This window comes from Drosophila pseudoobscura, chromosome 2 (assembly GCF_009870125.1).
Source record: "Drosophila pseudoobscura strain MV-25-SWS-2005 chromosome 2, UCI_Dpse_MV25, whole genome shotgun sequence".
Lineage (NCBI taxonomy): Eukaryota > Metazoa > Arthropoda > Insecta > Diptera > Drosophilidae > Drosophila > Drosophila pseudoobscura.
Window position 1 is genome coordinate 8,846,880 of NC_046679.1, and position 16,011 is coordinate 8,862,890.

The 16,011-nt window shown below is 47.0% G+C and overlaps 2 protein-coding genes across 4 annotated transcripts in view; both read left to right on the top strand.

Annotated features, from left to right (window-relative positions):
• The window catches only part of RYa-R (RYamide receptor), a 60,410-nt gene that overhangs the window by 39,159 nt on the left and 5,240 nt on the right, over positions 1–16,011 (top strand). The window lies entirely within an intron of this gene.
• TwdlT (TweedleT) lies at positions 10,705–12,739 on the top strand. The gene is made up of 3 exons (XM_015181555.2): positions 10,705–10,810; positions 10,927–11,420; positions 11,483–12,739. Exons 2-3 carry the CDS (start codon positions 11,084–11,086, stop codon positions 12,025–12,027), a joined length of 882 nt encoding a protein of 293 aa, XP_015037041.1. The 5' UTR covers positions 10,705–10,810; positions 10,927–11,083; the 3' UTR covers positions 12,028–12,739.

The following is a 16,011-nucleotide window of genomic DNA, read 5'->3' on the forward strand; positions in this document are numbered from 1 at the left end:
TAATGGCACTGCCATCCCAGCCAGCCCAGCCAGCCGCATTGGCCATGCATTTCAGGCTTCCACTTACCCATCTTGACATTTGGAATTCCCTTCCCTGTGCATATTTTTGTGGTCCTCCACGCCCATTCAGGCACATGGGAAATCATTGGACACGCTGTTTACTGCGAGGAAAATGAAACTGGCTGGCTGATAGCTTTTCCCAGCGAGCCCAATCGAAAATGTAATGCCAAAATAGGAAGAGGAAAAAGAGGAAAGCCATAGGCCAGAAATTGGTTGCAAGTTGAAGAACGTCGGCCACTTAATCACAGACAACGATTCAACGAATGTGGCAAGAACTCGAAGAACCAGTTCTGTAAAAGCTGACAAGAGGTAGCTTGTCCTTTCTGTAAACTACCAAGATCTCTGCTCTGCATTGCAAAAGTTGCAAAGGAAAACGTTTTCAAACGGTTTCCTGAATTACTCCAAGAGCTTCCAATTCCCCGTTTAATGAGTCACAAAAGTTGATTATCCCACAATTAAAATTGTTAGCCATAAAAGATTCCGTGCAGGTTCTCATAGTAAACCGATTACTATTCCAATGAAAGAGTAATCCAATTAAAGGTGATTTTATGCAAATCATAAACATTGATGAGAAACGATACTAAAGCAAAGTAAAATACTATATGAAAAAGTGGTAGTACTTATGAAAAGCTGGTAAATTTCTGGCTGTCTCCTGCTGCAGGGCAAAGTCGTGGCCAAATTTATCTCATACTGTACGAACTATACGACTAGTCGTATCTTGTATCTTGTGAATGCACTTTGGATTTTGGATGGGGCTCGCCTTGGGTCTGGTGTTATGCCAGAGCACTTCCTGACACGTTTCCCCATTCGAAAGGTTAAATGTTCAGCGGGTTCCTTCGCCTTGGCCAGACCAGACCAAAAACCAGACTGTGGACTGTGATTTTGGCAGGGGGATGGGTGGGGGACTGTGGGTTGCCGGCAGGCTGTTGCAAATTTGCAGGCCTGCAACTGTGGCAAGGTCTACAAGGTTACAAATGGTCAGCTCGTTAATGCGACCACTTGCGGTTTCGTTTCGTTTCGGTTCGATTCGATTCGTTGTGGCAACTACGGGAAAATCCGCGAATCCGTGGCAGCTAGATCGAAACCAGTTCCACCAGTGACCTTTTCCGTGCCTCGTGCAATTTTCATAAGCCCCTAATCGAGCCGCGTGTCAAGTGCGTGTGTCCGCCTGTCTGCCTGTCTCCCTGTCTTTCAATATGTGTGTGTTAGTCGATGATGATGATGTGTTTTGGGGCGGAACGGCAGTCAGTAGATGTATCTAAAACTCGAAAGAAACTTGCAAAATGTTTATACATTTTTCACGCAAAATAATGCCCCGCATCCGTTGGCGTGCCCCAGGTCCGGTCTGGTGTCCGCGTCCCTCATCACAAAACGGACAGCGGACAACGGACATGGGACATCTGTGCGTGAGCTGCCATGCCAGGTGGCAAAGTGCCTTGGGACTTATCGCTTTGGAGGTGTTTAAATTGCCTGCAATTTGGTGTTTTATGATTTGGCCTTGCCACAGAATACGCGCTCTTTCTTTTTTATGCCTCAGGCCAATGATGTAAGCCCCTGCCTTTTCACTATCTTTCTCCCCATTGATCATCTTTTCCGCATTTTCGATGAAGTCATTTTGGTTAAGGGACAATTATCACCACATTGCATACCAAGTCGTGGCCGCCCCATCGCCTGCCCCGTCGGGCATCGTCAACATCTCGGACACGTTCGCTCATTAATATTTGCGCTGCCAATTGAAGCGGTTTCGGAGTGCTTTAACAACTGAAACGATGACAACACAACCTCAGCAGCAGCAGCAGCAGCAGCAGCAGTTGAGGCAACAGAAACAGGCAAAACAAGCAACGGCAGCCACATTTGCATGCAAATACACACCAAATCAAATTACTGATATAATTGAAACCCAGAAATCACCGCGAGAGGTGGATACCCTAGATATATGTATATGTACTGTACAGGTGGACTGGGAAATTGAGGGAATAAACCTTACACTGTCTAAAGATTGAATGCATTGACGATATATGTATGGACAGGGGACACTCAGAGCAAAGTGGCAAAAATGGGCAAAAAAATTTATGAATTAAATTAAATAATCGGTTTTTAATTAAAAACAAAGTGAAAAGTTTTTTTTTGTCAATATTTAACCAAAATATAAAACGCTTTATATAATATATTTACTTAAATTTTTAATCTATTTGAATATATTTAAGAAAATATTTTAATATTAATGGTAAAATATAAGTACAAAACTTTCTTATTCCGACTTCCACTCTCGGTGCTATATCCATTGGTATACATTTTCAAATCTGAGTGCAAATATTCTATTCCCAGAGCTTTTTCTGGATACCCTCGACAGATTGTAGGGACGGGAGCTCTGAAGGGATAGATTTATGAACCTGATGTCCCAAAGACTGTGATATGTTCAACATTCTGTGGTAAAAGAATCTGCAATGTTCAACACTCTCATCAAAAATAAAAAATTTCCAAACGCGCGAGTTTTGATTTGCAAGCGACCAGTGTCGCGGGTCTCCTCACTTAAGATGTGCCCCCAGATCTTCATAAGTACTTCAGATGAGCCCTCCTCCCACTCCCAGCAGTTATCAAAGTGGACATGTAACCCTTTCAATGTGAACAAGTGCCTGGTACAAAATCCTTTTCCTTCGCAGATAAATGAGTAATGCAACTGCCACTCAGATTGGCATATTCAGATCCCGGCTAAGCATTCACATTAATTACGAGTCTCTGCAAAGTGAATAATATTGGTCGCGGCCAAAGACGGACAAAACCCGAAGAAATACAGATATAAAACAGGCATCGTCTTCAGCCGCGTCTTAACCGCAAAAGCGAAAGTAAAGTTCGCCTTGCCAATTCCGATGGGAATCTCAATCTCGGTTTGAAGTCCGGGACTGGTCGTTTATCTTTGGCTCAATTTACGCTTCGACTGGCCGCTTACCTAATCGACGAGGGCGAGGACTGCAGCGGTGGTTCGGGATCGGGTTCGGGTTCGGGGGCCATGCAGATGTGGTGAGGGAGTTGGGGGCGATCGATCCCGGCAGCCGGTCTTCGGAGTGAATCCTTTTTGGCGCGTTTGCCACGCGTTTTGCAGTCACCATAAATCGCATTGATTATCGCGCCGCTCTGTTGCACTCTGTTGCTTCAATCGAGGCAGAGACCACTGCCGCAGTCTCTCATCTTTCATAACTTGATTCGGATTGCATCCTGATGGTGCTGTTGCGTAACCGAGCGATGGTCCACTCCACTCTTTGATTCGACTGTCATTTGTCGGCCGTTCTTTCACTTTTCAGTCTGTCAGTGGCTGAGGGTGCCCTTAATTGATTTTAACAAGTTTTTTTTGGCTTCCTCTCTGTGTATTTTGGTCCAAAGTGTTTTCCCCATTGGCCTTGCTCCGCCCCCGCCCCTGGCCCTGCCCTGGAAACGAATGGCTTTGGGCCATGGCATGCCTTCGCTCAATCAATCTTCTGACCTCAGATTTCCGTCTGTTGTCTCAGTCGTGCCGTCCTTAAAAGTGTGAAAACTGAAACCCATTTGCGCAAAATATGATTTCGTGTTTCGCATCTTGTTTACAATACCAATACTCGTACCCCTCTCCACCCTAAACAAAAAACAAACTTTTTGCTCTGCTGTCAACTTCAATTACATTGTGCCGAAACTTGTTGGAGAGATCCTTGGCTCCTTGCTGCGCGATGGTCCGGATGAAGCAGATTTTCATGGGCATTCGAAATTTAATAGCAATTTAGAGCGGGGTGGGGTGGGTGCCGTCGTGCTCCCTTCACTCCTCTGGTAATGCTTTTCCACTGGCAAACTCAATTACAAGGCCCTTAAAATGATTTCAACAAATGAATTCAAGGCTCCAAACACATACAGTGACAGATTCTGAAAGTCTACTCGAACGCTTTAAGGAGTTCAAGGAGTGTACCCAACCACAAAGATCTGTGACATCAGAAGCAGAATTATGGAGAGGAATACAGTGACCACTTGAGCGAGAAGCCAAGGAAACTCTGTTGCCACACGCAACAATGGAAAGATACAAAAGATACCAAGATATACGTAAAGATGGTGCCTGGTGCTAAGTCTGTTTTTGGGGTGCCGCAAAAGTAAAAGGAATGCCAGGCACAGGCACTGGCACTGGAGCTGGCACTGGCACTGGCCACGCATCTTTACATCTTCGACAGCGCAATTTAAATAATTGTGGTTTCTTCTGGCCACAAGACACACGATTACATAAGCCGGCCAATAAAGTTGCAAATCCAACTCTGCGCCTAATGACCATTTGCATTATCTTCTTCCACAGTTGCCAACGCGCCAAATTACACAAAGTATCCAAGACTCTAACTCTAACTCTAGCTCTGACTCCAGTCACAGACCCATAGCCAGCCCACAAAGCCAACTCCAGCGGAATTGGCCACGTTTGGAGGAGGAGTACTCGTAGATGGCTCCAACGGCTGACGCTTTGATGAGTTATTTCGACAGATATGCAAATGCAAAGGCAATGTTGGATCGATGGGCCGAAAATCGCACGTGACGGAGTGTCTCGTTGGGCTTGGGGCACGTGCAGCTGCTGCCTCCAAATTTGGTTCCAGGAAATGCGCAAACAAATTTGGAAAACCTTTTTGATGTCACCAAGCGATTGTCACCCATTAAATATGCATTTGGAGAGGCACAATCGCCTCAGTGACCGCAATCCCAAACAGCTTAACCCACCCGCCCCATGGGATCCCCAGAGCAAAATTACACTACAATTGGCATTATAAACCCAATTCCAATTTCAAGATTTCTCTTCAACTCCAACTTCCACAATTTCAACTTTTTCGCTGCTTATTTGCTGGGGGGCGCGGGGGGACTCCATGGGAGCTGTGAAACCGAGATATTTAAAATTCCATCTCCGGCTGCGACTCTCGACTCCGAGTGAATCAATTGCAAATAATCGTGTAGCTGACGAGTGCAACACAATTTCGACAAATGCAAATCTGTGTGAGGGCGAACCTCATTGGTATTCAATGCATAATCCATCCGCTGGCATCTTTTGTTGCCGCAGACACAAGTCGTCCTTCATCCGGGCAACGCGGCGGCGTCTCGACTTGATTGTTTCTCCCTCAATGCTGCCTGACTTTTACGATTTCATTAACTAAACTTTTACGATACGGGCAGACATAAAGAGCAGGCTGGAGCACAATTGGAATCGCAGCTAAAAGTTTCTTTTTCACACGTTTTCGCTTCGAGAGCTACGAAGCGACGAGAGCCTCGGTGGCAGCTTCCAGCCTTGCGCCTCGAATTGCACTTCATTTGTAAAATTACGCATACGACATGCTGCGCGCCCGTTTTATGAAGCCATTCGCATTTATGGGCGGGCGCCTCCAACGTAATGCATTTAATTGCAGGCAACACCGCCCCAGATTTTCTCCGCCGTTTGCTTTCGATTTGGATTTGAATTTGAATTTGAGTTTGGGTTTGGGTTTGGGCTTGAGTTTGCTTTTTGGCAGTCAAGGCGTGCGCCTTCGGTTGAAAGGAAACCGAAACTCGTTTCCGTTGTTGCAGCCCGCTCGACTCGGGGTCGTGTTACTGTGTCAGCAGAAAGAGTCAGGTCCCAGCTGGCTGCCACCTCAAGTGAGAAGCGGCAACTCCTGGAGAACTGCTGCTCCAACTTTGAGCTCTGGATAAGTTGGTGGTGCCAAGTGTTTGCCAGCAACTTCAAAGACTGCTAAATGTGCGAACTGCGCGGAGCTCTCCAAAAGGGGAGACATGTGGCACGTGTGCAGGGCAACTGCAACCGCATGATTAATGTGTTTGCCGCGCGACACGACTTTTCCATTTTCCATTTGCCAGTTAGATCCTGAAAAGGTCCCGAAAAGCTGGAAAAAGTAAGGCAGGCAGTGGTGGGGTTGTCGCCTTGTTGTCTCCTACAAATGTCAGGGGTGTCCGTACACTGGCGAGCAAATTGGATGTAATGTAACATTCAACGGAAATTGCAGCCCATTAGAAGACGAATGCATATTAAAAGTGCTCTGCCCCATCACATGGCCACATGGCCAGACGGCCACACGACTACATCCCTCAATGGCTGAAAGTCATGCAAATTTCAAGCAGAAATGCCCGGCGCCACACGAATGAAATGTGCTCAAAAGAATACTGGTCTACCCATGTGCACCATTCGGTTACACTCACACATTCACACATTCACGCTCACACGTACTGCAATTAAATTAACAGCTCCTTCTTGTGGCCCCTGAAATGTGAGCAAAAAATTGCAAGTCAGCAGCTGATGGTGGGGGCCATCGAGGAGACCAGCTCGAAGCCCTTCCCAACTAAAAGGAAAGTGGGAAAGGAAATGGTTCTGCGAACCATTTGCTTATAATGGAATTGGAATGCGGTTGGATGGGCGAGCACAGAGCACAGAACAGGTTCAGAAGGCAAATAAATTGGATTTTACTTTTATCCAAACATCCTGTGGAACTTTAAGCTAAAATTTAGGGGACCTTTATCCCTTAATTTAGGAGAAAACTATATGCAAAGTTAAGCCAACATCTGTTGAGGACATAAACTAATCCAAATCCCAAATTACTTTATCAAGTCACACGAAACAACTTTTAATTGCCGGCTGTGAGCGAAGGTTAATGACAAACGGTTTGAGCCAAGCTTAAAGACAAGGCTTGCAGTGATATTTTAGGTGTCTAAGAGACACCGGGCCGAGTGTCTAAGTCTCTGAGGGACCATTCCGAGTGGCCTATTCGTTATCGGACATAAACATTTTCATTTGCCGGTGACCTTAGACAATTTGCTGCAACGTGGCTTGCGGGGCAACTTTAAATTGCCAAATGGTCAACAGTTAAACGAGGAGGCCGAAACCGAAATCTACAGCAAAAAGTCGCTGACACTAATTAGCATTTAAAAGTGAGCGACCAGCAACCGCAACAACAACAGCAACTGCAACAGCAGCAACATTTTCAATTGAAGCGAACATCGAAGACAATCGGAGAAACAAACATACAATAAATAATAAGTCTGCAAATCTTGCCTGAATCTTGCCTATCCAACGATGATACCATCGTGGACAGATGGGAGATGCATTTGGCGCCAGCGGCAACATCTACAACATCTGAAACATCCACAGAGGCAGCAAGGCAGCAGAGGCCACATCCAGTGCCACCAAAAATGTCAAATGTAAAAGCGAAGCAGTCAAACGGCAAAAACCATTCATGCTGCAACCAAATAAAAAATTTACACAAAACTTAAACAAAATTCGTATTCAACAATCAAAAAATTTGCACGTTGCACGTCTCTGTCTCTGTTTCTGTCTTTGTCTGCGTCTGAGTCTCTCTCTTGCTCTCTTCGTTTGCTTAACAAGCAGGAAGTGGCGCTGGGCAGACGGAGGAGATGCCACCAAAGCCATCGCCAAAGCCATCCTCCATCTTTGCCCCAATCCCCGCTGGCAATAACAAGCGACAATAGATGCAGGAAGCAACAACTGTCGTCGTCGTCGCCAGCTTCCTACCCGCCATCCGGCAGCCACCAGCCACCAGCCACTAGCCACCATCTACATAGCAACCACCACTATCCATCGAAATCCCTCCCGTTGCATAGGGATGAGCTAAAGCTGCTCCCGTTGCGTGCGCCGAGCGTGGGGCAGCGCTATCTTTCAGTGTCATGGAAACATTGCACAGTCAGCCGAAGCCGTATTGCATCTTTTATGCAACAAGCATGGCCTCCCTCCCCCAGGCGGCAGCTCTCTTCGATTAAAGTTCAGCCATCTGCAGAGCTGTCGGGGAGCACTTTGCCGCGGCCCGGCGGCCCGGCGGCAAGTCGTATTTGCACAGTAGAGAGGCAGAGGTTAAACGAGATAAATTTGCATAGTAATTAAATAAATTTACCATTAAAACCTCCCATAAATACCACAATTATAGTCAACTAATTGCCCTTAAAAATGGTACATATATCCCCAAATACTTCATTGGGCCCCAGAGCCCCGATACTCCCCATTCACGGTTGGCTCTTGGCCACATTGTTGAGCGTGAGATTTATCGCCAGCGTTGCGGTTTCTTTTTCGGCGATTGGTGCGCTGCGCTTTTGGCGCTTTTCCCCCAATGGTATTCGGAAGTTTAGGGGAAAGAAAAACCATTTGAGTGGTGGAAATTCCTAACAAAAGCCACAGAAAGCGAATAAAATTAGCCAGCCTTAGCCTTGATCTGCACTTCAAGGCAACCGCTTAGCGTGGAATCGGATGCGAACTCGAACTTGGGTCCCGATTTGCATTCCCATTGCTCGAAATGTGGCAGCCTGCACTCTGGCGTTTTGCGGGTGTTCGGTCTGGCTTTAATTTCGACATTGAATTGCATTCCGTTTCCCACATTGGTTCATTGCAGTGGAGCTATTTATTTTGGCTATGCAGCAGCTTGTACAAGTCTGTCAATACACGAAAAGTCGCTCGATGTTCGCTGCTCGTTAGCCGAAAACGGTTTTTGCATATGGCCCGGCTGGCTCCTGGCCTGGCCTGGTCTGGTCTGGCCCGAAGCTGGGTTTGGTTACGCAAGATCTGAGAGATTCAAGGTGAAATCTGCACTCTGCACGGGAATTGTTGTGGCAGGAAATGCTGCGCATGGACGAATCTCATATCCATTTCCATTGACAGCTGACTGCAGTTGCCTTTTAATTTTATTATTATTAGTTTTATGATTCCGATCGACAACGGGTTTCAGCCATTTGGCATCTGAATCATAAACTGAAGATTTGTTTTCCCTCTGATGGATTTACCAGTCGGGCGATTGGGTGATAATTAGATAGGCCCGACTCGACCCACTCTATCCAATCCGCAATGGTCGTTAGTCAAGTGCCGTTTATTAGCCATGATAATCCGCCTGATTCAATACCACTCGCAAGTAATTGGCCGGATTAAAGAAAGCCCCAATCCATTAGCCACGAACATGAGTAATCGAGTGGGCTGCTGAGAGGCTCAAGCACTCGAGTGTTGTCGAACAAAGACTTGTAAAGTGTCAAAAAGTGAAATACATTTATGTATTTGTAGGTTGTTTAAATTTGGGGCTAGCTCCTATTTGATTTTCAAATAAATCAAGAAACAATCCCATTATTGTACTCTTCTTTGAGACTTCTCGGCTTCATTTCTGGGAAAGGCAGAGTTTATTAATAAAATTAAAAATCTCATCTCAACCCATGAAATTGCTGACCCTAAAATTGGCAACTAATTGAAAAAGCGTTCGGTCAATTTGCCTTTCTTCTCTCACCGACTTTATCCCACACCTTTCTCGCCATTATCTTCGGTTCATTGAACGTTAAGTTCGTTCGATCTGCCAGACCATTCATTAAACTTAACGCAATTAACCGACTGAATAGCAAAGAGTGAATGAAGAATACAAAAGATGATTCAAGCAGGAAAAAGCCACAAGAAAAAATCGTATTTTATAGGTATTATATAGAGGCATAAACTTAATTTGAAAAAAGATATAAATGTTGAATAAATACAGGAATATCCCTGGAGAAACACTATAATCTATGTAATTGTTATGGCAAAGGAAGTTACGAAGGAAGTGTTTTTTGACTAGAGGCTAGTCCCAAGGCTAATCCCGTTTGACAATTTATGCTTTTGTACCCCAGACACGACCAACCCAATTTTAATGAATTATCTTTTCGGCAAATCTCTGAATCGTAGGCCTTGCACAGTGGCACACTTGCACACTCATAAAAACACTCACAGGCATATCTACATCCACATACACTCATTCCAGTCAGTCATCTATCATAGCACGTATTCGCATTTGTCATATGAAAATAAATTCCCCCCCACAACACAATGGTCCCAGAGACAACCCAAAGACAATCCACAAACACTCGCACAAGTCTCGAAAATTATTCAAATTGCCATTGTTAGCGTTCGAGTGCAGAGCACAGCAGCAGTATCGGGGGATTTTCTTTTGATTTTCACTTTCCTCCGCTCGTGATCGTGAGCGTGTGCAGAAATTTCCAAGCCAAAGGAAAGCAAGAGTCGCCTGCTCTGTTGGCCAGCTGACGCTCAAGTGCGGCACCCGAGACCCAGTCGAGATCCCAGTCGAGGTCCCAGGCCTTAGAGCCCAGCGGTGAGAGCGAAAGTGCACGACATTGGGTACAGACTGTGACTGGAGCAGAGACATAGCCAGAGCCAGAGCCAGAGAGTGAGAGTCTGGCACAGAGTCTGACTCGGACTCTCCAGTACATCCGACAACGGGAAATCAACGTTGGTAGAGCGAAGTGAAGCTGTTGTTGCTGTGCTGTAATAAGTTGATTGTGCGGTAATTTCGGTTTCACTTGCCAGCAGCCTACACAGACAGACGCCAACGTTAACCCCGATGCCAGACAGAGGCACAGCCACAGCCACAGGCGCAGACACTCGCACTCAGACTCAGACTCAGAGAGAGAGATGGCCAAAAGCAGAGTCTCATTATTGGCCAGCTCGCTTGGCCTGGCCACGCATGCGCAGTGCCCAAAAGTCGCATCATCATCAACATCATCATGAGCATAGCAAAAACCCTCTCGCATCCATGGGGCCTGCGAATGTGTTGGAGTTGGTGTTGGTGTCCGCTGTGCCGCGCTCTGTGGCAGGCAGCCACAGCCACAGCCGCCGCTGCCGGGCTGTGCATCTAGCTGGATTTCTGTATAAATTGATGATGCGGCTGCAGTGGTTCGTCAGTGAAGCATTTGATTTGGTCTAATAAACAACATCCGAGCAAGCAGTCGAGGATACAGAAACGTGAGGCTCTACAACAGCAATCCTGCAGTGTTCCAGCATCATCGTCCTAACTCGATACCTCTGTCTTGTCTTCCCCCAAAACAACCCAAAAACACACTCGACCACACACACCACAGACCTAGGATTACTGTGATAGTGCCAGTGCAAAGTGTGTGCGTGTTAGATCGTATCCGAGAATCAGAGAATCCGAGTCTCTAAGAACCCGTGACCCAAGATCCAAGAGAACCCAAGCAACGCGTCTTTTCCGTCCACTCAACCCGTGACTAAGCAGCCATGAAAGCCTTCATTCTTATGTCCTGTCTGGCCCTGGCCGCGGCCCGTCCTGAGGCCGGCTACAACTACAACCGTCCCGGAGGCGGCGGTGGCTCCGGCGGCGGCTTTGGAGGTGGCTCCAGCGGCGGCTTCGGAGGTGGCTCTAGTGGAGGATTCGGAGGTGGCTCCAGCGGCGGTTTCGGAGGTGGCTCTAGTGGAGGATTCGGAGGTGGCAGCGGCGGCGGAGGAGGCGGTGGCTTCGGAGGTGGATTCGGCGGCGGCTCCGGTGGCGGAGGAGGAGGAGGCGGTGGCTTCGGAGGTGGATTCGGCGGCAGCTCCGGTGGTGGATTCGGAGGAGGTGCGTGAGAAAAGAGTGCATCTTCGATTCCGAGTTAACTATAATTTAAATTCACTTTGCAGGCGGCAGCATTGGCGGATTCGGAGGTGGAGGCGGCGGCGGCGGTGGCACCACCTTAGTGCAGAAGCACATCTACGTGCATGTGCCGCCACCAGAGCAGGACGAAGTGCGTCAGCGCCCCAACCTGCCAGTTGGCCAGTCGCAGAAGCACTACAAGATCATCTTCATTAAGGCCCCATCCCCGCCCTCGTACCAGGCTCCAGTCATCCCCCTGCAGCCCCAGAACGAGGAGAAGACCTTGGTCTATGTGTTGGTGAAGAAGCCCGAGGACCAGCAGGACATTGTCATCCCCACACCGGCACCCACACAGCCCTCAAAGCCCGAGGTGTACTTCATCAAGTACAAGACCCAGAAGGAGTCTGGCGGTATCTCAGGTGGCATCTCCGGTGGCATATCCGGCGGCGGCAGCGGTGGCTTCACTCAGTCCAACTCTGGCAGCGGCTACACCACCGGCGGCGGCGATGGTGGCTTCACCGGCGGCGACAGCGGCTCCATCTCGGCCCCGTCCAGCAACTACGGCCCACCCGGCAAGTCCGGCCCCTACTAAGAATCTCTCCATCCACCATCCACCATCTACCATACGAACTTCGAACTCAACTTCGGCTCAAGCTGCTGACTAGTCCTGTCGTTGACACGCCCCCCACTCTCACACAGAATCTCCACCACATCGACATCAACATTAACCACACATCAGCATGACCACCAACACCACAAACACTGCGACTTGACCCGAAACGTGACGATCTTCTACCACACATGTGTCCCTTCTTCTGGTCCCCGACACAGCCACATGCCCCTAAATCGGGGCTAGTCTCCGCTCGGATCGCTAGCCCCAACCACGCCCGCAAACGGGATAGTGCTTTCCGCCCATGTCTTTTGTATATAATACGTTTCCAAACTCACTTTCTCTCTCCCACTATACTACTTTCCATCTCTTTCCATCTGTCAGTCGCACTTCGTCCGACCAGAGTCTGAAAACACTAAACTTTGCCCTGAAAATTCTATTAGCTAATAGGCGACGAGTGCGGGTTCCTTGGATGGGAACCTCGCTTGGGCGCCCGAAAGAGCGATGGCAGAAGAAGATAATAATGATGATGATAATAATGATGATGATGATATAGAAGATGATTTAGCGGGGCTTGACACAATGCTCCATGCATACACATAAATATATATATATTTTAATTATACTAGAATAAGTACTTTATGCTCAATAAAAAAAAACAACGGTGACAAAATTACGAAAAAAAAAACCAACAGTGGCTTGAATTTTTCATTTGAACTTTTCCACCCAGTAGCACTCATCTTTCATGGCCTTTTGGTTGGGTTCCCTAAGGATTATACTCGAACTTCTCTTTTTTTCAACTTTCCCTTAACTAACTTTCCGCTGACCCCGTTTTCACAGTCTCCTTTTCCTCAAACAATTAGGTTCCATCTAATCCAGTTATTCGCTAAATTTATGCTTATCCACCCAACAAAAAAGGGAAGTACAAATAATTGAGCATTTTAGGGAAAAGTTCTTGGGAGACTTGCGAAACTAATTAAGAAGTAATTTCTTCACATTATGAACATAATTCTCTCTAGTTTGCACACTTCTTTGTGGGATTCAGCGGGCAAAAGTGCCACAGCTGACCCGCAATAGCCATCCGTTTAATTAAATTGAATCGTTTGAATGGCAAGTTTTCTTTCGAACCCCCATTTAAGACCGCAATTGTGGGAATGCCATGGAAAAAGTGTGAAAACTTTAAAACTCTTTTAGTATCTGTAGCATTGCGCTTTTCCACCGCACCCGCCCCCACCGAGCGCTGGAAATGTGCAAAATTGCAGAAAGTTTTTCTTTGAGTGAGGCTTTTATCTTTCGGCCAACTTCTAGTCGGTGTTTTTTTGCGAGAGGAATACTACTACATCTAGCCAGATGGTAGCTGCCAGAGGAAGATCTTTCCGCTTTAGTTTGTTAATGACAAACTGTTGCTTTTGCTTTTGTTTTGCCTTTTGTTGCATCTGCGTTTAGTTTAATTTTACGTACTGCCTGTGTGTCTTGTCTTTCTCTGGGGTACAATGTTTTTAATGCCTTAAGTATACAGCAGACAGCAGACAGCATTGGCATTGTCATTGCCGCTCGAGCTTCTTCCTCTTTGCTGCTCTGCTTTGTCACTTTCACTTTTGTGCGGTTGTTGGCGGTGTTACTGGTGTTACTGGTGATGCTACGGTTTTGCCTGCTACCTTTAACCGTCTGCTGCCGACTGTCTTGGTCTTGGCAGCATCATTCGGCTCGGTTTGTGCCGCTTGTGCCTGTGCCTTTGTTCCCAGCATCATATTTTACGGGCATATGGTTTTGCTTCCGCCTGTCTGGGCCAACACCAAACACTGGAGGCCCATTGCTCGAGTGGCTCGAGTGTTCGCACAATCAATGGCAATCCGTCATGCACGGCTTTGCCCTGCCACACAATATCCGATTGAAAGCCGCATGATGAACCGACAGATGTCCATGGTTGCCACTCTCAGGGCATTCGCATTCGCATTTGCATTCAAGGAGCTTCCATCTTTCTAATTACTCCTCCTCGGACTTGTACCAGACGTTCGTTGTTGAGCCTCTGCCCAAGTGTGTGTCCATTGGTGGTCGTAAAATACGAGAGAAACAATATCATTGATGCACTCACTAAAGTTGCCATGCCACACGGTGCACGTGGAGCGTACTCTGGGCATTCCGAGCCGGCTCGTAAAAGTTCGAACGTGTTGTCCGCCCAGCGTATTGCTGGACAAAAAGACCATAAACATTGCTTTGCATGTGGGGGTGTGTTCCGGAGGACTGGGCAGGGCTGTACAGTACAGCAACAGGACAGGACAGAAGCGGGGGCAGCCTATAAATCAAACATAGGAAAAGCCTCAACACACGAAACACACACGCCCACATTCAGCTGAGGCAATTTGTAAAGTTTCGGGGGCCGCAACATTGTCCCAGATTGGTTCAGGAACGGGGATGTGGCCCACTCCCTCCCCCCTTATTGTGGCAGGATTTAGGTCCTGCATTCTTCCGGATAGCTAGCCAAATTTTTCTTGGGCTACATGCATTTGGCACTTGAGAACCGGAACATTTGCATGCAGCTAAGGGAAACGTTGTACAGAAACCGCAAAAATCTATTATGCGAGTATGCAGGAGATAACAGCCATTGCGGTAGTAGTTGGACTCAAGTGGAAGTTTCATGTGGGAGAAGACAACAATGTCACCTTTGGATTGAGATGAGTTCCAACTTCAGCTGAAGAGGACAACTTGTGCCCAAAGGATTCGTCTAACGAGTCAACTTATTAGACTGCTTTTCCCGGTGCTAGCCGCCCCTCCAATAAAAAAGACTTTGCAAGGCAAATGATCTGGAAAAACCCTCGAAATGTATGTCAGCAGAAATGTGCATAAACCCCAAAGAGGAGGGCAAGGACCAGGCCGAAGTAAAAGCAATTTATGTGCAAACGAAAATGTTTAAAATTCAATTTGTACGCGGCCATAAGGTAAATAAATATGAAAGGCCCGACTCGCGGACATGAAATTCTTTTATCGTAAGACCCTAACCCCTCCGCCACCCCATCTTATCCGAAAATGCTGCGGCATAAACGAACAATTTTATGACCTTTATTTTTCACTCCCCCACTGTGGCGTCGAGGGCTTTTTTTTGAGTGTTTTCCCGGCTGCAAGTGACACGCCCACAATAAATCGCAGGCACAACACTTCCGTGCGGCCAACAAAGAAAGAGATAGCGAGGTAAAAATGAAAAAAGGAAAAGAGGGGGAGCACAACATGGAGCACAAGTATGGGTCAGTCCTCGACTTTCACGGTTTCGGTTTCTTCATTTAATTGACAGCTCTTGCAGGGCTTCGCTGCCCCCTTGAGTCCCTGGTTTATGACACTTTGGACGCTTTAATTAATTGCGCGTATTTCTTGGGCCGTTTCCTGAACCGCCCCTTCACGCACCTCACACCGCACTGCACCCATACCGCTCCCCAATGCCACACACCGCCCACCGAGCTGTGTTAATTATAATGTATGTCAGTCGTAAAAGTAAAAGTCCCCTCACGTACGAGTCCGCAGACAAAGCCCCTCTTCCCCACCCGACTTGGACTTCGACTTCAAAAACTCCGTCATGGCGATTCATCAAAACCCGTCAAACACTTCTTGCCTTTAATTTTATGTGGTTTTATCGCCCAATATGGCTTACCCCGAAGGCTCAGCTCAGGGAGCTCTTCCTTTTCCCATTCGCAGCACTCCCCTCTACCATCTATTAGCTCCTGCTTTTGGAGGTCAATGCCTTGCTCTTGGCCCCATAAACCTCCTTGGATTTAATTGAAACGTAGAAAAATTCCATTTGGTCTCCTCCTATTTTTAGTCGGTTTCGTGTTTCGTTGTTCTCGTTTTTATTTGATTATTTTTTATGACTTTTGGATTTTAACGATACTTTGTGGCTCTCATTTAAGTAATTCTTGAACGCCATTATCGATTTTTGGCTTAAAGAAATGCCATATAGGAGCAACAAAGAAATTC